The sequence below is a fragment of the Podarcis erhardii genome (assembly GCF_964252035.2).
Source record: "Podarcis erhardii genome assembly, chromosome: 3".
NCBI lineage: Eukaryota > Metazoa > Chordata > Lepidosauria > Squamata > Lacertidae > Podarcis > Podarcis erhardii.
In genome coordinates, this window is record NC_138507.1 from 24,434,323 (window position 1) to 24,458,815 (window position 24,493).

General features: G+C 45.5%; 1 protein-coding gene across 3 annotated transcripts; it reads right to left on the bottom strand.

Moving 5' to 3' along the window:
* Nucleotides 1-1,901: 1,901 nt before the first annotated feature.
* On the bottom strand, nt 1,902-23,712 carry KBTBD11 (kelch repeat and BTB domain containing 11). Of its 3 annotated transcripts, none has more exons than XM_081857047.1 (3): nt 22,937-23,711; nt 7,187-7,321; nt 1,902-4,487 (listed from the first exon to the last, which is right to left on the bottom strand). In XM_081857047.1, exon 3 carries the CDS (start codon nt 4,441-4,443, stop codon nt 2,449-2,451), a length of 1,995 nt encoding a protein of 664 aa, XP_081713173.1. In that variant the 5' UTR covers nt 4,444-4,487; nt 7,187-7,321; nt 22,937-23,711; the 3' UTR covers nt 1,902-2,448. The 3 variants fall into 3 exon arrangements, with proteins under 3 accessions (XP_081713173.1, XP_081713172.1, XP_081713171.1); XM_081857046.1 differs by having other exon boundaries at nt 7,013-7,321; XM_081857045.1 differs by having other exon boundaries at nt 1,902-7,321; nt 22,937-23,712.
* Nucleotides 23,713-24,493: the final 781 nt, after the last annotated feature.

Here is a 24,493-nt window from a genome sequence, read left to right on the forward strand (position 1 = left end):
ACTGAATGCTATTGGATCAGCCATAGTCCATAGTCCATAGACTTTTCAACCTTTCTGAGTCCACAGCTCCCATTCTTTCTGTGGCTCCCCTGTGGGGAAATGTGCTCCAAGCCTCAGAAGCCCAGTTATGTCAACCCTTGCCTGCAGAGCCAGCAGCCCCTCACCTCTTTTTGAACACCCTCCTCTCCTCTCCCTGGCCAGGCACCATTTGCCTGGGGAGTATGTAGCTGCTGCAACAAACAGCTGTGGAAGCTTTTGAGAGGCAGAGACATGAGAGGGCGTCAGAGGAGGGAGGGAAGGAAAGAGGGACAGAGGCCAGTGTTGCCTGTCATACCCAAGCATCATTCAAGGCATCCCTTGAATGCCACAGCGCAATAGTTGAAAACCACTGGTGTAACCTATCTGAGTGTTCTTGGAAGATGAAAAGGGTGGGCTGCTTCATGAAGAAAGAATGGGATAAAAATCAGATAGATTGCAAAAGTCAGCGATTCACTTTTAATTTGGGATTAATTTCCACTGGGATTTATTTCCACATAAGCATGCATGAGCTTCATCTATTTGGCAAGAACACGTGCTGGAATATGCTCCATAAAACTCAATGGCTAGGATCCAAAAAGCCAAGAAAATAGTTCTCCTAGCAGGGGGAGGCTTGGGGTTTGCTTTCCTTCAAAACCAACCTCTCCCCCTTCCACGTGTATCAGGGCAAACTGTGTTTGGAACTGAAGGGGATTTCAACAGTAGTGGTTAGCTCTTCAAAGGACAGAAGGAAAACATTCTCTGGGCTAGTGTAAGCCTCTTGTGTAAGCCCAAGTGCGTTGGTTTTTTGTTTTGTTTTTTAGGCAAGCTTACAAAGCTTAGTCAAATTTTAAATTGACTGAAAATAATTGTTTTGATGCCAATCCATATAACATGGAAGCCAATATGCTGGGACTGCCTGCAAGCATAAAGGCTGATACTCTTCTGAGAACATGCTGCCTGGCAAGCAATTACTCAGCATAAGTTTTAGAATGAAAACAAACCAACCAAAAGTATATGGACTCTCTGTACAAAATGAACTTGACAGGTGAATTATTAACTACAATAAATCAGTCTTGTTTGCAACCTAGGGTGCTGCCTGGGCAGAATGGAAATCACCTTCTCTAAGCAAACTTCTCGTTTCCTTATGCGAAAAATGGAAGAGCTATTTCTTGCAGAAGGATTCCGGACATCAAAGCGAAATACTTCAATTGTGTGCAAGAAGCCTCAAGTAAACTGCATTTGGCTTTTCAGTGACTTGATTTAAAGTTAACAGCAGTGATCTGAAACGAACTGAAATCTCCCCTACAAAGAATTCACAGGTATGTTCATTCATGCCAATTTGCCAAGATTTGAATGAATGAGTTACAATACAAAACCATGATTGAAAGCCAGAAGTTATGTTAAAACCAAACACAACTTTACAAAAAAAGAAGCAAAATTCAAATTTGAATTGATGCATTGATTTGTTTGTTTTAGTTAACCTCTAAACCCAAAATGTACATATAGGAGGCTTTCTACTCCCAATATGTACATATGGGAGACATTTAACTTTTTAAAAAACCTTGAAATCTGGATTCTGTTAAATCACACACTGTGGATGCAACTTCCTAAGGCTGTACAATGCCATGTCTTCAATAAAGACTCCATTAAATGTTAAAAAGGGGGAAAGGAGGGAGGATACTCTGACCTGGCTCTATAGTCCACTGCTTCCAACACAAGAAGCATTGTTTCTTTCCCCTGTTAATCTTCCTAAAAGGTATACTCTCTGAATGGGGACTGCCAGCAGCTTTTCTTCTGGTAATTACTACGAGCATCCAAGAAAAGAAAGCCAAGAGGTCAGGGAGGCAAAAAAAGAAAAGAAATATCCCCCTTTTTCAAAGATGCATATTTACAAAAAGAACCATTTCATAGCTGAAATTCCTTTGAAAGTTGCTGCTTTCCTGAATTATATATATATATATATCTCCAAAATACTTCTAGACTGGAAAGTGGCACGGGCATTGCACAACAATTAATCTATTTTAGCAGCTTTGCAATGACTGCTTTGTATCTGTGCTGAGAGGTGATCCATTTCCTATGTGAACTATGCTAGTGAGCTCTGAGAGGCTACAGCCAGCTAGCCAACGCTTTAGGTGGGACACCATCCCAATTCTCCATCCATAGTGGTGCATGCACGTGTTAATTTGGTAAACTTCTGACAGTGGCTTTCTGTTTGTTTCTTTCGGTGCAAAGAGGCTGTTACACACTTTTCGCCTTGGATTAGCCTCTGCAAGTTAAACTGCAGCCCCAATCACTACCACCACCAATGAAGGCTGGAGACCATGCACCTGCTCTGACCCTTCCCTTGGCAGAGGCCTGGTCCTGCCAATATTCATCAGAGCAAAGCACTGAGATAAACTCCAGACGGCCTTCCCAGAGCTAGGTCAGTTCTCATAACGTCAGAGGACTTTCCGGCTCCCCCGTTTTCTCTTTCTCCGGCAGGGTAAGTACAAACGGGAGAAGGACCCCTTTAGTATCAAATGGGGCTTTCAGAAGTTCTGGCTCAAAGCTCCCCTTGAGTCCACCATCTGCTTCCACCTCGCCATTCTGGGACAGGGCAAAGCACAGCATTCCAGTCCGGTTGACACAGTAGATGGCGCTGCCCAAGGCGGCACAGCGGAATGGCTGCACCAGGTTGCCACCGGGGCGCAAGGAAGCACACTGACTCCAGTGCTTGGCCACTGAATTGTACCGGAAGACCTCCACCCCACCGGCCTGCCCCGGCTCCCCACGGCTGCTGCTCACGTCGAAGCGGTAGATGAAGTTCTTGTAGGACACCATGTCGGCGGAGCGTCGGCGGCTGCTGTTGTACGGGCACTCCTGCCACTCATCCCGCTTGGGGTCGTACTTGAGCAGGCGGTAGAAGAGAGACCCGCCCGACACGTAGATCTCCCCGTTGCAGGTGGTGGCTTCGTGAGCCACGGCAAAAGCCCCTTTCGGCAGAGGAGCCACCGGGCTCCATCGATCCGCCCGGGGGTCGTATTTCTCCACTGTGAAGAGACACTCGCCGCCCACCGCGTAGAGATAGCCGTCGAGGGCCAGCAGCTTCAGCTGTGAGCGAGGCTGCCCCATGGGCTTCACCTGGCTCCAGGTGTCCGTCAAGGGGTTGTAGCAAAAGACCTTGTCGGAGAGCCTGGCGCGGGGTTCCCCCGGCCCTGTGGAGATGCCCCCGGCCAGGAAGAGGTAGTTGTAGAGCACGCACATGGCGCACCCCTTGGCGTTGGCCTCCTCGGGCAGCCGGGTCAGCACCCTCCACTCCTTGGCCGCCTCGTGGTAGCTGTAGAGCAGGTAGCCGCCGTCGTCCAGGGACACCACGGAGGAGGGGCTCTGCGGCCTGCTGCTCTCTCGGCTCTGCGGCCTGCTCCCGGCGTTGAGCCTCTCGAAGGCGTCGCTCACCTCGGCCACCAGCAGGCAGGGCTTGCCAGCGTCGAGGCGGCGCTGCAGGATCAGGTCCCTCTCGGCGCCGCTGAGGCGCCCATAGACGGCCGGCTCGCGCAGCACCTGCAGGTAGTGGTCGCTCATGAAGCGGTAGGCGGCTTCGCGCAGCTCGGCCAGCCGCTGCTTCTTGGCCAGGGCCAGCAGCTGCAGGCAGTTGTCGAGGCGCAGCTGCGCCCTCATGGCCTCGGCGGCGCAGTGCAGGGCGCACGGCATCTGCAGCACCCGCGCGCCGCTCACCACCTCGGCCAGGTTGTCGTGGCGCACGTCGCCCATGCGCGCCGTGTACACGTAGTCGAGCAGCAGGCGCAGCGCCGCGTAGCTCACGCCCTTGACGCGCAGGATGTCCCTGGACGAGCGCGCGCGGAAGTAGTCGCTCTTGGCCGCCAGCACCGCCTTGTGCGCGCGGATTCGACGGCCCGACACCTCGATCACCAGGTCGGGCTCTTCCTCCGGCTGCGTCCCCCCCGGCGGAGAGGCGCAAGGGTCCTGCAGGAGCCCTTCGCCGACGGCCTGCGCGGCAGCCGGAGGGGACGACGGCTGCTGCTGCTGCTGCGACGACGACGACGGCTGGCTGCTGCTGCTGCTGCTGCTGCCGCCTTCCCCTCCACCTTCCTCCTCCTCCGACTCGGACGCCGCGTTGTTGATCTCCCACTGGCTTTGCACCACGCGGCTACCTCCGCCGCTGCCCGCCGACGACGGCGAGGAGGCTGCGTCGCGCTCGGGCGCCGGGGCTTGGTCTCCGGGAGAGCTGAAGCACAGCGAGGAGCTGAAGCCGCAGGGCGCGGGCGATTCGGCGCTGGTTCCGCCGCTCCCGAGGATGCCGTCCTCGCCGTCTGCCGCAGCGCGCCGCTCCATCGGGGCGGACGGCGGGCTGCTCCTCGCCGCCGCTTGCTCGCCGCCGGCAGCTTTCCTCGGGGACGCTAGCTGCGCCGGCTGCGCCGTCTCCATCTCCCCGCAGCGCGCCTCGACCTCGCCGACAGTCCCATTCTCACCTGGGGGAAGGACACAAGACAGCGCTGAGTTCTCCATCGGCCCTCGGAGGGCTCTCGCCTGCCTGCCTGCCAGCCAGCCACCCCCTCTCTCTCTTTCTCTGTCTCCTGCTTCTCTTGCCCTCGCTCGCAGGCACCTCCTTTTCCTCCCACTGCCTCCCCTCGTGCTGCCTGGCAGCTCTGGAGGCAACTGCGGGCGCTCGCCTTTGCTCAGCTCTTAGCTTGGGTTGGGTTTTTGTTGGTTTTTTCCCTTCCCCTTGGCGCTTGTTCAATTTCCGCACTAGTTTCCCAGCCGTCGGGCTTCTCTCAGCAGCTAGAGAGCCGCTCACCGCTGAACTTTTGAACTGCCGAAGGGTGTATGTAGTTCAGCTCGCGCTGTTCGCGTTGTTTGATCAGGTCACAATATCACGGAGTGGCATTGCAAAGCCTACATATAATATAGTAAATTATCGCAGGTCCTAGGGAGGTAGGGCCGGAAGATCTGTGCAGGGGATTACCTGATACCCAGCCCCTATTCTTCCACAGTCATTTTATGGCACCCTCAAGATGGCTTTATATCTTCTCAGTAAATCACATCCTTCTGCAGTGGATCGGAAGTGGTTATCCACTTTCCTCATTTCCAACCCTTCCCCTGAATATTTCTGTAAGCCTGTCTACCCTATTAGCAAAGTCTTGTTCTCATCCTGTCAAACCAAACTTAACATTCTGCAACAAGGCAAATTTAACCTCTGGAGATTATACAATCTAAGCAGAGCTTTGTGTGTTTACATGATTTCTTCCTCCGAGCTCTTACACTCCATGCTCTGAGCCAGCTTTTAGATTTCACCAGGTTATCACCCTTACTTTCAAACTGAACTGTATAGTCTTGAGAACTGAAAACTTGCCGCTTTAGAAATGGAAGCAGTATACCTATTGTCAATTGATGCTCTGGTTAAAAAAATCTACACCATCCTACCTTTAACATTTCTAAGGGCTATTTCTGCACAAAAGTACAGTAATAATCTGATGGTCATGGGCCTACTCAGAAGTAGCCTGAGTTCACCAGCATTTACTTCCAACTAAAGGTGCATTGGTTTGCGGTGAGATAGCTTCTTCGCCAGATCCTATCTGTTCTTACTGAGAAGTAAGTTCCATGAGTTTTTTGATGGGATCTGGCTTCTATACAAGCACACATTATTTTGCAGCCTCAATTGCATTGAGAAAACTGCAGACTTAAGCAGGAAAGCAATGAGTCCAGCAGCCAATTCATACAATATCAGTAGAGCACAAAGTTCAGTTCGGAGCCTGTGGAATGAGTTTGGTCACACACTGAAACAGTAGTACCTCTTTAAATGCTTTGATGCATAACTAAGACTCCAATCTGTGGGGGGGGGGGAGAGATTTGACTATACGATTTGCAGTTTGGAAAGACTTCTGAGAACTGGTAACTTGAGTGCCCAGCAAAGCTATTATGCAACTAAAATTCAGCTCACCTAAGACTGCATCTTCCAATCACTCTTGTACGTGGCCCTGCTTTTTGAAGGACGACCAGTAGCAAACAACACCAAACAGGAACCAGTGGTGGTGTAGTGGTTAGAGGACTAGGACCTGGGAGACTAGGGTTCAAATCCCCACTTGTCCATGAAGCTCACTCGGTGGCCTTGGACCAGCAACTGCCTCTCAGCCTAATCTACCTCCCAGGATTGTTGGGGGGATTAAATGAGGGGTGGGAGAACTATGGAAGCCACCAGGCTCCATGGAGCAAAAAAGGTGGGATATAACTGCAGCAAATGAATAAATAAAATAAAGGTTGACATTGTAGTGCTGTATATGATCAGCAGCTACTATCCTCTTGATACTGCTACATGTGCATCAGTCGTGAATGGAAAGACAGCAAGGCATTCAGAGGAACCTATGGCACCACACATATTGTTGGGCACCAATTCACATCAGTCTGACCTTGAGTATTTTTCAAAGGTGATGCCAGAGTGGGCAACCATCCATCAGGGATGCTGTAGTTGCTTTGCTGCATCAAGCAGACCCTACATCAAGCAGAGTTGGACTTCTAAAGTTACCGTCTATCTCTGATGGCAAGACTGCACAGCCTTTAAGCAGGAACTGATTTAAGCACTGGGTTATCAGTCTCCTATTTAAATTGTGGTTTGCCCATAGTATAAGCCTATGGAAAGATGTGTCTATAAAAGGAGAATAATGCTATCTAAGGCTAGTGGATCCAACAGGTCAACTAAGTGGCTAACTGATTAAATCATCTACTTATGATTAAGAATCAAGGGACTCTGACTCCCCCCTGCAATGGTGCAGGATCCTTGTTGTACACACACACACACACACACACACACACACACACACACACGAAGGATAATTCTGCAGAGTGCAGCTTTTACAGACACTGCAGTAATGCAATGGCAAAAGCTGGACCTCATGATGGCCTGGTGATACAAATGTTTAGTTGGAACTATTGATCAGTTAATATTTGCTAATTGGTTGACAGCTGAAACTTATAAGAAGTTAATTGATGGTTCTGCTACCTGAAGCTCTTGTGATCGATGGCATCCTCAGTGCTCCTTCAATGGACTTGAGAATGTGGTCCTTTATTATAGTAATAATAATAATTATTGACTATCAGTGAGCATTGAATATCGTCATTCCAGAATATATTTCTGCAGTTATTTCAGTGGAATAAATTAATGGCAATACTGTACATTTTCAGAACATTTTAGGGGGAGATTCTGCATCAATCTCCCCCTTGGGTCAGCAAGCTGGCACGGGAATTTCCTTCAGTCAGCGTCAAAAAGGTATTCCATTTCTCACCGATTCACTGTGCATCTTCCATCCACCTATATGATAAAAAGAGTTTTGGTTATCGTTCAGTTTTTAAAACGAAACAATTCCACATGTATTTTGTCTGAATTGATTTCCCCAAAGTACTTTTATATCATTACAGTGGTACCTCGGGTTACATACGCTTCAGGTTACATACACTTCAGGTTACAGTCTCTGCTAACCCAGAAATAGTACCTCGGGTTAAGAACTTTGCTTCAGGATGAGAACAGAAATTGTGCTCCGGCGGCGCGGCAGCAGCAGGAGGCCCCATTAGCTAAAGTGGTGCTTCAGGTTAAGAACAGTTTCAGGTTAAGAACGGACCTCCGGAATGAATTAAGTACTTAACCCGAGGTACCACTGTACTGTAGTTTAGTTTCCTTTAATAGTGGATTCTGTATCTCATAAGCTAAACCAACTTTCTTTTTCTAGGTGTTCCTCTAATACAGTATAGGACCCCAAACTGCTGTTTGTTTTAGAGTTTGCCTACTACTTACTGGAATAGAAGATTATAATGCTCCTATCCGCTAATTAGGAGTGTTCCATCCTACATATTTGGTGAAACACATCTACTGGGCAATTAATCCAGCAGGCATGGATGTGAAGTTTACATTTCCACCCACATCAAAAGATGGATCCAGCCCATGCAATGGGACCAAGATGAATACTGCATTCAAACATGTAAACCTAAATAAAGCCGTTCTTTGAAATAATCACATAATAACACTGTGATCCTCTGCTCACTTTCCCTGGAGGAGACTGACTGATTTTATAAAATCAAGGGTCAAACTAGACATGGCATTTTTCACATCATTTGCCCTTTGATAGTTGTTTAAAAGAAGAAGCTGACATGGCTGGACCCCAAATTGGACTGCGATTATGGCCTGGCAGGAGAGGGGAGATAACTCTGTATCCCCCCCCATCAGAATCTCTCCCATTTATGCAATGGGAGGAAAGGTTCCATGAGAAGTGAAAGGAAGGATATCGATGTAAGAAAATAAATAATGGTTTGGTGCTGAGCTGAGACCAACAGTTGGATAACAGTTGGATACTCAAATCTGTTATCTAAAATTATAGCCCAGCATTAAAATATGCATATTGATAGTTTGCCTCGAATGGTATCCCAAGCATGTACAGTGGTACCTCGGGTTAAGTACTTAATTCGTTCCGGAGGTCGATACTTAACCTGAAACTGTTCTTAACCTGAAACACCACTTTAGCTAATGGGGCCTCCTGCTGCTGCCGTGCCGCCAGAGCACGATTTCTGTTCTCATCCTGAAGCAAAGTTCTTAACCTGAAGCACTATTTCTGGGTTAGCGGAGTCTGTAACCTGAAGCGTATGTAACCTGAAGCATATGTAACCCGAGGTACCACTGTATTTGCAAAAGCAGCAAATTTCAGCATTTGAGCCATAAGGATTCCAAGTTATTCAACTGACTTACAAATCTGGTTAGTTTAAAGTAGCAGTTCAGGGTATTCTTTATCATGGTTTTAACCAATTGTCCAAAAATCACGGCACCTTGCAGGGTTTTTGTTTTTTTTTTATAGAATACCCAATAACTTCATAGCAGAGGTTGTAACTCACATTCACCAATTTTATCTATATTTTGCTTTCCATTCACATTTTTATTTGACATGTAAAACAAGTCAGTTATTTTTTGTCAGCAGTGAATTTCATTTCAGGTGGTTTTGGTCTCATGGTTTTGTTTTCTTTTCTTGCATCTACAGTTCATTTTTCAGGATTTACTCAGTTTGCCTTCCTCACCAGAAAGAAAATCATTTTCCTTGGAAAGTTTGTGGTCCAGGTTTGGCAGATGCTTTACTTTCCAAAAAGTCACTTTCATTTTTAATTTCCAAACTCAGTTTCCAGTCTAGGCTGTGCTTACGAAACAAGCCGATCCTGCAAAGTCCTCTTCATCAAAGCTTTACAAAAATGAGAGAAAAACTCTTAAGCAAGTACATGCAGGACTCTTAAAGCTTCTTAAATATAGAGCAAAACCTGAGCATGCACACACCAACCAAATCAAATCCAGCTTTAATGATTAGTTTGCGTGATGTGCCCACAGAATCTTACTGCATATGTGGGGGGAAGCTTGTGGTACATTTCTGTTAAAGATGGAGAGCCTAGCCTGTCATCTGTGAAACATTTCATTTATTAAATAAGACTTAATGAATTTGTAGATTTTTGTTGTTGTTACTGCTGTTGATTTAGTCCGGGATGAATGGAAATGTAAGAAGACAGTGGACATGGGAACCTCCAGCAACCCTGAATTGTGCTGACAGTCTTGGCGGTGAGTCACTAGCAATATCCTGGACCTGTGCCCCCTCAACGAGCAAACAGAGACTTAAAATTGGCAAAGAAAGTCTTGGCAATCATAAGCAGCCTTCTGAGATTGCATTTTGAGCAAGAGAAGTGTTGTTAATATACATACGGAAGGTCATATTTCCTAAGCACTTGCCTACCTATGCATTTCTTCGCCACATATTCCCCAGTTTTGCTTTTTCCTGTTAAAACAGCACGGCCCTTTCACCAAACATCAGTCTCATTGCTGGATGGAGATTCCACGTTGCCCAGCCACACTTAGATGTGAATGTGACAGGCACAGCTCATTGGAATAAAAAGGTGTATAACCCTCTCATATAATAATAATAATAATAATAATAATAATAATAATAATTTTATTTATACCCTGCCCTTCCCGGTTCAGAAAACTGGGCTCAGGGCAGCTAGCAACAAATTTAAAACATTTAATTGATGCAACAAAAAACGGCATAAAATACAGTATAAAACATGAATAACAATAAATTCAGAATTCAAAATTCAATTTAGGGGGGAAATCCATCCAGTAAACATTAGATGATCACCAAGGCTAGCTGGCTAAATTAGTCATATTTGGGCCAGTGAGGAGACCAGGGGAGAATTAGCTGTGGGATCTCAAAGTGGGTAATCTTCATAAAAAGGGGAAGGGGGAGGGAAGGAAGGGGAATAAAAGATCAGACTAAGTTCAAATTAAAAGCCAGGCTCTGTCTTACAGGCCCGACAAAAGGAGGTTAAATCCTGCAGGGCCCTGGTCTCATGGGACAGAGCATTCCACCAAGTTGGAGCCATCACTGAAAAGGCCCTGGCCCTGGTGGAGGATAGTCTGACTTCCTTAGGGCTCAGGACCTCTAAACTATGGACCTTAAGGTCCTCTGCGGGGCATACCAGGAGAGACGTTTGTGTCTCCTTGGTTTTAATGGAACTTTTTATATAGGAATCTGCCTTATACCAGATCAAGCTATACATGTGGCTCACTGTCTAGTCTGATAAATGTCACTTCCATTACATTTCATCCTTTTTAAAACTGGAGATGTCTGAGATTGGACATGGGATCTTCTTTGTGAGAAGCATGTGTTCCACCACAGAGCTATTGGTCCTCCCCAAATGGAATTTAAAGCTATCCAGGTATGAAGCAATGGGCTTTTCTGTTTTGCTTATGGAAGCACTACCAATAGTTTAGTCCCATAATGAAAACTGTACACATAAGAGCTGGAAGGGACCAATGCAGGAACATGCAACTGTTCCATGTTTGATCAGACCTGCAACCTTGGCATTATCAGCACCACAAACTGAGCTATCCAGGCTGACTTACAGAAGGTTTATTCTCCAAGTCTAGTCTCAATTGTGTGGCCCATTAAAAACCTTTAACTTTACAAAGGAGTGGCTCTCAAATGCTCTTGTCAACAAGACTGTGGATACGGGTTTGTAAGACTAATATTTGCTAAGATCCTACGTTTCCAGAAATGTTTTAAAATTATTGGATATAGCAAACTGTCCTTCATATAAACATAGAATAAAACAAACAAACAATGTCAAATAAAACAAAATTGAGAAGACCTTTTACAGCATAAAGGCACTGACTCAGGCTGAATCCAGACATTGTCATGCTTAGAGTAAATGATGTTAATAATTCAAGGGTCTACTCTAAGCAGGACTAAGTTTAGAGCCAACAGAAACAATTTTTAGTCCTGCTAATGTCAACATGAACAAGTTAAAGCATGTGCTGAACTCCCAATGAAACTGAGGGTGTTGCGTACCTGAAAAAGATGTTTTAGCTGAGTCAACATGAAAATGAAAAGCTGTATTTTGCTTTGTTTTTTAAAACTGTCCCATCACCAAACATTTTTGAGAAACTGCCTCATGGGAAATTTCAGGAAGGAAGGGTTTTTTTATTTGGTTTAAGTAAAGTAGCGGTCAAAACTGCACTTTGAGCAATTTGACTTAACTACAGGATGTGTCTTAAAGAGATTGTGTCATTACATCTACTCTCAAAGTGCTTATTAAACTTCTTCATTATCCATAACTGGTCGTATTATTATACTCCCAGAGTGCTTGAGAAAAGTACATTTATTCCATCTCGTAAGTATGAATTTCTCCAAACAATCTCTATGACAACAAAAACTAAGCTCCCAGGAATACATTTCCCTGATTAGGACCACACATGCATACAGTAACTACACATAGAATAAGTTCGGGGGGTGGGTGGGTGGGTGGGTGGGTGTGTAATCAGAGAACAAACAAGCTGCATAGCCCCCAAACCTCCTGAGTCCTGAGCCATCTTAGGCATGTCAAGGCATTTTATTACCAAGTAATGCCAGCCTATCATTGTTTGTAAGGTGAGAATTTAATTCAACCCCTGATCAGGTCCTTCTTTCTGAAAACACGAAGGAACAAACCTCTCTCGAAAGGCAGGTCAAGCTGTGTGTCTTTGTTTCCTTCTGGAGAACTCTCGTTTTCAAGCATGAGTTTAACAGCACTTCAGCCTTAAGCAGGCATTCAAATTACTTTTGCACAAACATTCACATGAGGGAGAGGGCTGCCCAGCCCAGCCCTGCGCAGCACATCACTTCCATCCCATTTACATTAGTTCCATCCCTTCCATTAGTTTGAGGGCAACAGTTTGATGCAGGGAGCCTCCTCTAACCAAAAAGTCTCCTCGGGTGATTTAAAACAGCTAAATTGCATAGAAATAAAGAAGTCTCCACGATTCAGACTCGGGAGCATCTTTGGATGTGTAGAAGGACTTAGGAGGGGGAAAACCCTTCTCTCTCCATTTTCTTTCTCTTTCTCTTGTGACTCCTGTGGCACCTCACTGTTCTCCTCACTGGCTGCGTCATTTCCCCCTCTCTTCCTTCTGCTCCTATCCTCCCTACTTTCCTTTCTACCCTCTTGGTCACTCAGCTTTCTGTTCAGCTGCTCAGGTACCAACCCAAACCTTGGAAAACACCCAGAGCTGAAAGAGGAAGTGAGAAAAAGCACCACTCTTCCAACTTCAGCTGCTTCATCTCTATGTGTTTCAAGGGCAGACAAGGTAAACAACCCTCACCACCTCGTGACAAAGGGGACAGAGGGGTGATCAGAGGCTACACAAGCACCAGGGGAAGTGTTCAAAGGTGTTGGTGAGCCTCAGAGAGCCCATGCATCCAGCCCACACTCTGTCCAAATGTTTGCTTCTAGTGTGCTGAACAGAAACATACATTGCCTCCCTCTCCCTGAACCCTGCATCTTGGAACTGGTCATAATAAAGGTGCTGTTTGAACACTGGCATTTTCCAGTCAGCTAACCATCACTGAGACGCGGGTGGTGCTGTGTGTTAAACCACAGAGCCTAGAATTTGCCGATCAGAAGGTCGGCGGTTCGAATCCCCGCGACGGGGTGAGCTCCCATTGCTCGGTCCCTGCTCCTGCCAACCTAGCAGTTTGAAAGCATGTCAAAGTGCAAGTTGATAAATAGGTACCACTCTGGTGGGAAGCTAAACGGAGTTTCCGTGCGCAGCTCTGGTTCGCCAGAAGCGGCTTAGTCATGCTGGCCACATGACCCGGAAGCTGTATGCCGGCTCCCTCAGCCAATAAAGCGAGATGAGCGCCGCAACCCCAGAGTCAGTCACAACTGCACCTAATGGTCAGGGGTCTGTTTACCTTTACCCACCACTGAAGGTGCTTCAGTATCCTTTAACTTAGCAGTCAGTTACTCTAGCATGATGCAGCAGGATTTCACAGTGCGAAACCTTATCCACTAAACAGCTCAGCACTGACTACAAAACCTAGCCAACATGAGCAGGCAGAATTTTTATTATGTTCTATCAACACTGCAGATCAGGAGATTTTATCAGCTGACCTTAATAATAATTCAAGGATTTTGAAAAATGAAGGCAGAGCCAAGAGTCTCCCTTTCAATTCTCCCTTTCTCCTTTATGACTGCCCAGATTTACCTTGCTAATTTGCTGTTCTTTGTTGTTGTTTAGAATCATAGAATTGCATAGTTGGAAGGGACCCCGGAGACTCATCTGGTCCTACCCCTGCAATACAGGAATCTCAACAAGCGGTCTGCCATCCAATTTGAAACCATAGAGGACCCTGCTTAGCATTACAAATGTGCTAGCAGTTTTATTCCCACATCACTTTCCATAGAAAAGTGAGGTCTGCAAGAAACAGACCTAGAAATCTTGTGGCGAGTGACTTAACATGATGTAATCCTGGCACAACTCTAGCCAGGTACTGGGCCAAAAAAAAGCAAACAAATTTATCATGGATTATCAGAGAAAAGCTGTCCTTGGTTGTTGGGGATGTCATAGCAATCAGAAAGAGAATTCAAAGCAATGGTTTAAAATATACTTGTCTGCAAAAACTGTACTGAACAGCCCATCTGCTGAGGAATGCAGTCAGTAGTAATGTCCATTTCTTTTGTTCCCAGGGAGGAACTAAATAGCCAAAAATAGGGATTTGGGGTATTTGTCATGGTTGGTCAATGAATTCAGATTAGAGGTAGAATGAATAGATAGATAGATGCCCTCAGCTAGGATTGTGGAGATTTCCCTGAATAAATTCTAATTTTTTGCATCAAACTAGAGGAAGTCATTTATTCTCCTTGAGAAGCTCAGCTAGGCAGTGATGACTACTAGCCACTCTCTGACCCAGCTGGGCCATAGTAGATGCTGGACTTTTCAATGGAACCTTGTTAGTACTTATCAGTTCGGCAAAGGTAAAGGTAAAGGGACCCCTGACCATTAGGTCCAGTCGTGACCGACTCTGGGGTTGCGGCGCTCATCTCACTGCACCCACCACTGCAGGTGCTTCAGTATCCTTTAACTTAGCAATCAATTACTCTAGCATGATGCAGCAGGATTTCACAGTGTGAAACCTTATCCACTAAACAGCTCACGGCCAAGGGAGCCGGCGTACAGCTTCTGGGTCATGTGGCCAGCATGACTAAGCCGCTTCTGGCGAACCAGAGCAGCGCATGGAAATGCCGTTTACCTTCCCGCTGGAAAGCGGTACCTATTTATCTACTTGCACTTCGTGCTTTCGAACTGTTAGGTTGGCAGGAGCAGGGACTGAGCAACGGGAACTCACCTCGTTGTGGGGATTCGAACCGCCAACCTTCTGATCGGCAAGTCCTAGGCTCTGTGGTTTAACCCACAGCACCGCCCGTGTCCCTTCAGCTCTGCAAAACTGATGATCAAATGTCAGTTCCAGTTTGGAGGGACGACTTCAGCGAGGAGATGAGTTAAATTCATTCTCATAATCTGTGCCCTCCTTTCACCACCTTATAAGAACAAATGAATATAGGAGTAACCATGCCATCTGGAAGCTCAATTCGAAATGACTATATGGACATCCACATTCATTTGAGATACAAGGGCGGGGGGGGGGGGAGGTAGTCACAAAGAGGAAGAGATTTCTCCATTCCTTTGACACACGCATTCACACATTCCTGTGGATCCCTATCCATGCTACCTTAATGACAATGCAGACCAAACTGCTCCACTGCCCATTCATATAGCAAACAGGTCACCATGTATCACAGCACATTGTGCTCCATAGACAGTGACATCACTCTGCCCAGGTCTATGCAACCCCAGGTTGAGCAGACAACAGCAGCCTGTTCCCTGAGGATTTCCTCCAAAGAAAAGGATAGCAGGGACTGAAGGAGCCCAAGGCATTATTTGCATTCAACAAGCACTGTCTAGGATGGGAACTTTCAGCCTACCAAATATTATTGGACTACAACTCCCATAATGTCCAACCACTGGCCATGTTGGCTGAGACTGATGGGAGTTGTAGTCCAACAACACCCCTGGTCTAGGAGCAGCACTTGTTGAGCTGTAACAGTTTGTTGCCCACTTCTGGGGCTTGGGCACATTTGCAAATAATAAAAACCAAAAACCTGTTGTGAGCCTCACACACACAAACATCGCAACCTATTATATTGGCAACAATGGAAAGCTTCTTTGAAGCCTAATTTTTGGTTTATAGTAAAAGAGAACTCTGTGTGCGCTATAGAAGGTATCCACAGTCACACAGGTGCCCATGGGTGCCATGTTCGCAACTCCTTTTTAGAGGCCATGGTTTACTCTGAGGGCCAGGAATAGAGAACCTGTGGCCCTCAAGATACTGGACTATAAAGCATATCACCCCTGACCTTTATGCTAAACTGGCTGATGGGAGCTGGACCCCCAAATGTATGGAGAGCAACAGGCTCCTCATCCCTGATATGGGCACACAACAGTGTGCAGGGGATTGTGGGATTGGGAAAAAGCCATTTCTTTTCACCCAGTCCAACATAAGCAACCCCTTGTTATCCACCCTACTTGCTTTATACTAGCACTGCACAGGTTGCAGGGTGTCAGAGGTTTGATGGACAGGCATGTGACTCTCTTCCAAGCTGCCAAGTGGCTTCTCCCTAACCCCCGCAGAGCTCCACTGAACTTGTGTCCCACTTCCAAGAGAGTTTATGTAACAGACAGAGCCCCGGGCATCACTTGTCAAATTACATGCTCAGCATGAGGCTGCTGTTTTAAGGAAGGTTCCTCTTGAATAAACAATCTGGAAAATGCAGCCCTTGTCATTTAACTTGAGACTGTGTGTGTGTGTGTGTGTGTGTGTGTGTGTGTGTCTAAAATTAGAATAATGGAAGCCTCCATTTGACTTGAGGAATAGAGGCTCTATTTAACACTATAATTTGCACACTGGAGGAGGTGCCTACCTAAAATAACAAATAGTTACGCAGCCATACCTAGAGAGCAGTTTGCTCAGCACCCAGCAATTAACATCCTCATCCTGATTGGGCCTTTTGGCCCAAAATACTATTTGCCACTGGAAATTCCACATGTGAAAAATTAAAATCAGTTAGTTTTGTCAAGATGCAGTGCAACCCCTTTTCTAGAAAAGTATCATATTTTTACAGTGCATTGGAATATTTCAGTAATAATAATAATGATAATCTATTATATCCTGCTCATCTGGAAACACGTGTAGGAAACACGTGTCACATGCTAAAAGAAAAGTTACTTCAGATATTCTCTTAAATAAACCATAAAGTGCTTTTCTTCCACCACCTTATTATATACTAAAAATAGAATTTCATGTACAATTATGTTCATAATTCAAGAGCCCAGAGGGAGCTAGCAAGAATAATGTCTGGTTTTCTGTTCCATTGAAGGGAATGGATTCTTCAACTGCAACAGAGTGTTCATAGCTGTGAAACAGTATGATGGCTGTAGGATCCATCTCTAACGCAGCAGCAAAGGGAAAAGTAGGGTTGATGTGCTCTGTTACAGTGTGACCCTAAGCACATTCACCCAGAACTAAGTCCTACTGAGTTCAACAGGGTTTACTCCCAAGAGGAGGGCAGCCTTATGCTGCAATCCTGTATACACTTGAGTAAGGGCCACTAACTCAGTAGGACTACATTCTGAGTAAATGTGCAGTATTGCTGAGTAACAGCAATAAATTGCTGTTATTTAATACTAATAGATAGATAGAGGATAGATAAATGATAGATAGATAGATGATAGATAGATGATTAGATAGATAGATAGATAGATAGATAGATAGATAGATAGATAGATAGATAGATAGATAGATATAGTAGATAGATAGATAGATAGATAGATAGATAGATAGATAGATAGATAGATAGATAGATAGATAGATGATAGATATAGATAGATAGATAGATGATAGATAGATAGATAGATAGATAGATAGATAGATAGATAGATAGATAGATGATAGATAGATACTGTAGATAGATAGATGATAGATAGATAGATAGATAGATAGATAGATAGATAGATAGATAGATGATAGATAGATAGATAGATAGATAGATAGATATAGATAGTAGATAGATTATAGATGATAGATAGATAGATAGATAGATAGATAGATAGATAGATAGATAGATGATAGATAGATAGATAGATGATAGATGATAGATAGATAGATAGATAGATAGATAGATAGATAGATAGATAGATAGATGATAGATGATAGATAGATGATAGATGATAGATGATAGATAGATAGATAGATAGATAGATAGATAGATAGATAGATAGATATAGATAGATAGTAGATAGATGATAGATGATAGATAGATAGATATAGATAGATAGATAGATAGATAGATAGATAGATGATAGATAGATAGATATAGATAGATAGATAGATAGATAGATAGATAGATAGATAGATAGATAGATGATAGATAGATAGAGGATAGATAGATAGATGATAGATAGATAGATAGATGATAGATAGATGATAGATAGATAGATGATAGATAGATAGATAGATAGATAGATAGATAGATAGATAGAGATGATAGATAGATATAGATGTAAAATCTGCAACCTTCTGAGATCACTATGAGATTCTTTCACTGAAAGCTTATCTTTAGAATTATTTAAATTAGAATGTTACCATGGACACGTGTCCTCTGCTTGCACTAGATTCTTTACTCAGAGGTAAACCTAGGACAGTCCCAAATACTGTATAATTTGGCCTTCATGGAGAATGCGGTGGATAATGGCCTTTACTACAGAGCTATGAAATGCCTGTGACTTGGACCTGCTTCATATAATCAGAGATGGAGAAATACTGTACACCGTGAAGTCATCTTTGTGCATGCAATGTAACATAACATCAGATGTTGCAGGAGCCAGCCAGCCAGCCAGCCAGCCAGCCACACAATGTGTTCATTCACTTCACTGCTTCTGTCCCTGAGGCGAAATGGAGTCTCCTGTTTAGGCATTGGTACAGTCACTCATCCAGCATTTTTCCCCTTCTTTGCTGTGGAGGTGGCAAGGGCGGGGGAGTGAATTTAGCAGGACTTCTCCTCTCCAGTGACTTATGCCATTTTGCATTAGGCTAGACATAAGGCAACATCTCCCACTTCTCCATCGATAAAGACCTAAGGGGGAAAGTGCCTGAGAAATGGTTTATCATGGGAAGGGGGAGCAGGGTAGACATTACACAGCTTAACTCAGAACGAAAAGGTGAAATCCTCTAGCGGAAGAGTAGGAAAAGGAATTTCCTGCTGGAAAGATATGTAGCCCAGATCCACAATGCATTAGTTATCAACAAGGTTAGGGCTATATCCTGACTGTTGCTGGAATGAAGGGGGAAAGTATTGTCAAATATCTGTGTTGCTCTTCGTTAGGAGTGCAGGGTTTACAACCCCAAAATGCAAAGCAGGACTTAACATGTGAGCAACCATCCCAGTGGGGCACTTAACTCGCAAGCTCCGGAGGGAAAGCCTTCGGCTTGCTGCATTATGACCTTTCCTTTCAAATGGATCCCCTGGGGTGGAGGGAAGCTGCAGCTTGTGGCGTGAAGGGGTAGATGCATAACACACTAGAGGAGCACTTGCTTCATTTAAATAATAATAATAATAATAATAATAATAATAATAATAATAATAATAAATAAATAAATAAATCCCTCATTTGGTTTTCACTTCAGGATTAGGTACAGGCAGCAGCAGCTGTTTCCAAGGCTTTCTTTAAAAAAAAAAAAGGAATATCATTTGGTTCAAATGTATTTTGTACACAACTATCATTTCTTTCTGCCAAAGAATCTAATAATTGCAGTGTTAATTGTTAGCAAGGGGAAACCCTGGCAGAAAGAGGTACCTAGAAGTTTCCAGGGTTCTTTATGTAGAGGAATTTATGTAGAGGAGATTACTTAAATTACTTATGATGTTGATAAACCCCCAGGAGTAGATTTAGATAACTATTTACAGCTTGTAAACTCACTCGAAGGCAGCTGAATCTATCTAAACCATGGGGTGGGGGGGTTAGTCAACATGGCGCACCCCAAATGTCACTGAACTACAACTCCTATAATCTTGGACCACCAGCCAAGTTGAATGAGGCTGATGTGGAAGCCAGAATCCAACAACATTCGCAGGGCACTGTGTTGGTTAGCCCTGGCAAAGACAGTGTGTAAAATACAGCCATGCACGTCTCCTGAGCGTGAGCTGCCTTATGGAGATGAATGGACAAATACAGGAAAGGGCACCTCCTTTTGTGTGGCCAAATGGTGGGCAGGCCCAGTATAAAACACTCAAGGAAAATCAATTTGCAGTTTTATATGCACTACACTGAGAACATGGACCACTTTAAACGCCATCTCCAACTCCTCAAAAGATTCCATCAATGGTGTCTCTGAAAAATGTTATACATCACTTGGGAAGACTGGGGAACGAATGACAGTGTACTGGAAGAAGCAAAGATCACCAGTGTTGAAGCAACTGATTCTTCAACATCAGCTTTGTTGGACTGGTCATGTTGAGCTGATGCCTGATGATCATCTTCCAAAGCAACTACTTGATTCTGAACTTAAAAATGGAAAGCGGAATGCTGGCGGTCAACAAAAGAGGTTTAAAGACTCTCTCAAGAGAAATCTAAAAAAAAAAAATGTAGTATAAACACCGACAACTGTGAAACACTGGCATGCGAGTGCTCCAGTTAGAAAACAGCCTTTACCAAAGGTGTCATGGGCTTTGAAGACGCTTGAACTCAGGACAAAAGGGGGAAATGTGCTAAGAGGAAGGCATGTTTGGCAAACCCTCACTGTGAAAAACTCCCACCCAGAAACCTATGTCCCCACTGTGGAAGGATGTGTGGATCCAGAATTGGCCTCCATAATCACAGACCCACTGCTAAGACCATGCTCCATGGAAGACAATGTTACTCAGCTACAAGTGATTGCTGAGGAGGAGGGGGGGAGGAGGGGGGAGGAAGAAGAGTGAGATCATATCTTGTACTGTGCTGAGTTTGTGTGCCTTTATATATAGACACACACACAGCCATTCTGCACACAGGCAATGAATCTGAAAGCAAACCAGACATTCCGAGCTGCCTATGATACAGCAGTACCAAAGAACTCTACCGGCACCACTACTTGAAAGACATTTCAAATTCTCATGGCATGCAAAGCTGCCATGTCAGGAAGAAAGCTAAGGTAGAATCTTTATGGGGGTGAGGATGGGTGGTAGCAACTGCCTTGAACGCTGACTTGCTACAAGGCAGCCTTCTCTGCTCCTAGGACTACATCTCCCAGACATGGCAAAGCTTTGCATAGTCAGAGAGAGCTTAAATCTGAGGAGTTTTCAAGTAAGCAACTCGTTTGCTCTCCTGCACATGGGTACTGTTGCTGGTTCGTATTGCTCAGTAATCAGTTCCACTTAAGAAGAGGTAGCCCCTAGAATGTAGAAACATGGTGGAACTGATACTAAACATTTATGGGTCCAATTCAGTCAACACTGGGCACTTTTAACTCAATAGGACTTCCTCCTGGCTGCAGTGTAAAAAGGGTTTGATTGGATGGCATTGTTTATTTGCAACATATCAAAATTTATTTGCAACATATTTGCCCCATCTTCCTTGAATGAAGTTGGCACTTCATCATTCAGATAGTACTGGTTTATACTGCCCAATGAATCACTGGGAATTATACAGTTACAGATAGGTAGCCGTGTTGGTCTGCCATAGTCAAAACAAAACAAATTCCTTCCAGTAGCACCTTAAAGACCAACTAAGTCAGTTCTTGGTATGAGCTTTCGTGTGGTATCTGAAGAAGTGTGCATGCACACGAAAGCTCATACCAAAAACTGACTTAGTTGGTCTTTAAGGTGCTACTGGAAGGAATTTGTTTTGTTTTGGGAATTATACAGAGCATTAAGAAATTATATTATTGATTATGACATCAAGATCTGGAAATAGTTCTTACTCTTGTATGTTTTATTCTCCGGAAATAAAAATGCTAAAGATGTTGAAGTATTTAGTTTCTGACCATAGATCTAGCACCAATTTATAGGTCTCTGCCCCATGGAACATACAGCGGGGGGAAAGGAGAGTAACAGGAGAGGTGCCGATTCCGTCATATGTATGTAGGCTACAATCCTACCTGCTTCCCTGGGTGTAAATTCCATTGAATTATTTGGGGCTTGCTTCAGAATAGAGATCCATAGGATTATGCACTGTTAGGCTTCCTGTCAGTACAACATGAGACTCCTCTGAGTCGTGGGACATTGAGCAAAAGATTCCTGCATTGCAGGGGGTTGGACTACAGCTGGACTAACTAGGCAAATACATTTTTGAGGAGGAATTTCGAGTTGAAAAAAAGAAGAAGCAGAACCATGCAAGTGTAATGTATAAGGAGCAAGGAGCGCATTAGCTGAAGCCAACTAAATCAAACGCAGAGCAGACCCACTTAAATCACTGGACCTGATTTGAATGGATGATTCTGAGCATGATTTAGTTGGCTACAGCACCATGTTTAGTACAAACTTGGGGAGTGGAGGGTGGGGAATAAAAGTGTTTCCTTTTGTAAGTTTGCAATCCTGCACACACTTGCTAAAGAATAAGCCCCACTGGTTTTAGTTATGGTGAAATATGCACTGGGTTGCTTTGTACATTCTAAGTCAGAAGGAAAGGACTTTAATATGAATCAGTCTTCTCTCTTGCAAATGCCCACCCAGCAGCTGAAGATCTCAGCTTTGGAACAATGCTGACAAATCCCCGAGTATTCCAACAGGCCTCTAAGGGAAAAAAGCAGAAATATTGGGGATCGACGGGACCTGCAGATATGAAGTTGAAGCTCCCAGCTTGGGTTTAAGCTCAGGAGATAATATGCCTGTGCATATGACGGAGAGCATGCTCAGTGCAGCCGCGGTGTCTCACTGTACAGGCTAAGCAGCGAAGTGGATTAATCGGGATTGTGGGAAAGCGGGCGGGGATGGGGGAGCATGATGAGAACTGACATAATTCCACATCTCCATTGCCACACACATTCCGCTTGTTGTCCTGGCTGCATCTCTTTCTCTCCCGTTCCCCACCCCCTTCGACACATGTAACAACCCCGCTGCTGAATTAACTGTTGCATTATGTGCGAGGAGACACCGGAGAAGCAATTCCTCCGGAGGGAGCCAAGAAATGTCAAGCGCGCGCGCGCCTTTCCTGCATCTCTCTCCACGCCACCCACCCGCGAGGCGAGATCTTTCGCGCAAAGTGCGCAATAACAGGCATGTTTCCAAAACCGCGATGAACATTAAGTTCATCATGCCTGCTGCTGCGTCTGTTTCGTTGCAAACCTCGCCGCCGGCCTTCGAGAGGAGCGTTCATGTCCCCCCGTTTCCCACTCAGCAAGCAACCATGCCTAGTGCAAAAAAGGGGGGGGCGGCGGAAAGGGAGAAGGGAAACGCTGCGCATAGCTGTAGGAGTGCACAGGCCGCTCGCAATTACGCACGCCAAAGAACCGCAGGAGAAAGAGCAGCGGGAACGGAGAGCTCCAAAGCTACTAACCTCAGCTTGGGCCAGGCAGGCAGGCAGGCTTCTCCAAAGCAGATTTCCCTCGCAGGAGCGAGGACAAATCTCAGTCCGCTCCAACCTTTATCCTCGGCGCCACCTCCCCTACAGCACAAGAAGTAAGCCTCGGTCGGTGTCAAGCGCCGCTAAATCGCGCCTTCTTCACTCCAGCGCAGCCAGGAACACGTCTGGCCGAGCCGTGCAGTGCAGCGCCGCTACTGCGGGAAACATCCCTCGTTCAGACTGAGCCGCTTGGGGGATTTAAACGGGCAAGGCTCCCTAGTGGTGGTCGTCGTCGTCACCGCCACTACCTCCGCCACTTCTGGGCGCCGGGAAAGGGGAGTGTCCTCGCTGCTTCCCGCGTGGCAAGGAGCCGCATCGCGCCGTCGTCTCCGCGCACCGCGGGCAGGCGGAGTTTGGGCAGGCGGAGCGCGCACTCCCGCGCTAGGGTCTGCAACCCGCGCGGCGCTCTGCAGGCTCCTTGGCTGGCGCGTTGCAGGTCGGAGGCTGGGATCCTGCACCAAGGGTTGGAGGAAGAATTCCTTTGTTTTGAGGCCGTTTCTCTTTACCGCGCTCGTCTCCGCGGCGCGCACGCAGAGCAGCCTGCCAAGGGCGCCGGAGCCTCGCCATGCGCGGTCCTGGTCTGGGTCACGTAACGTTGCGCGCCGGGCGGATGACCCTTTGTTTATCCCCGCCCGCGGTCGCCCTGTTAAACATTCCTCTGGGTTTGCTGAGAAAGTGCCACAGGGCTCAATGGGGCTTACGCCCGTGTAAATCTACATAGAACTGGGTGCACCCTTAAATATTTGTTCAGTAGCTTTAAAAAAAAGAAAGGAAGAAATCAGCCTCGGGTAAAACTGGCCTCCTCGCCCACACCCTTCTTGCTTTAGTACTTGAGAAAAGCAAATATTGCAAACTTGTTGCTGCCCACGCTGCAAAATAGCAGCTACTTGTCACACAGTGACACAATCCGAAGCTCTTTGGCTTTAAACCTGTGGCTGGCACTCTTATTTAACCTTTTAACAGGACAGAAAGTATAGGGTGGGGTGGAGGGTTTATAGCCCCTGCTGTTTGCTGGCCTAACGCGCCCCTGAGCTTCGTCGCAAATCCCATTATTTGGAGGAGCTTCTTTTGTTCAGAGCGAAGAGGACAAACTCTGAGACAGCTTCCATACTGGCTACATATACAGGATGGCTCCGTGCGCTAGGAAGGCAAATCAAAAGCAAACTGAAATATACTCAGAGTCGCAAAGTGATTTCATGCTCTTTATTCAGCTCATAGTGGTGAGGAGGAATGAATGTCCCCTCAAGTATCTGCTTTATATACATTATTTACACAATGGGCTGCACATGATTGGCTAATTCCGGAATTCTACTGTAAGCCAATCAGGTTGTGGATTCACTTCAATCTGGAGCATGATTGGGTGGTTCCTGCCAACCAATCATACTGCTGCATTGTTCTAGGACCAATCAGATTGCTGCATTCTGAATCCTATTGTTCTAGGACCAATCAGACTGCTGCCTTTTGGATCCTATTGTTCTAGGACCAATCAGA

What these genes read in the sequence shown, in the direction of transcription:
- KBTBD11 (XM_081857045.1), bottom strand. Translation starts at nt 4,524, where the DNA reads ATGGAGAACTCAGCGCTGTCTTGTGTCCTTCCCCCAGGTGAGAATGGG.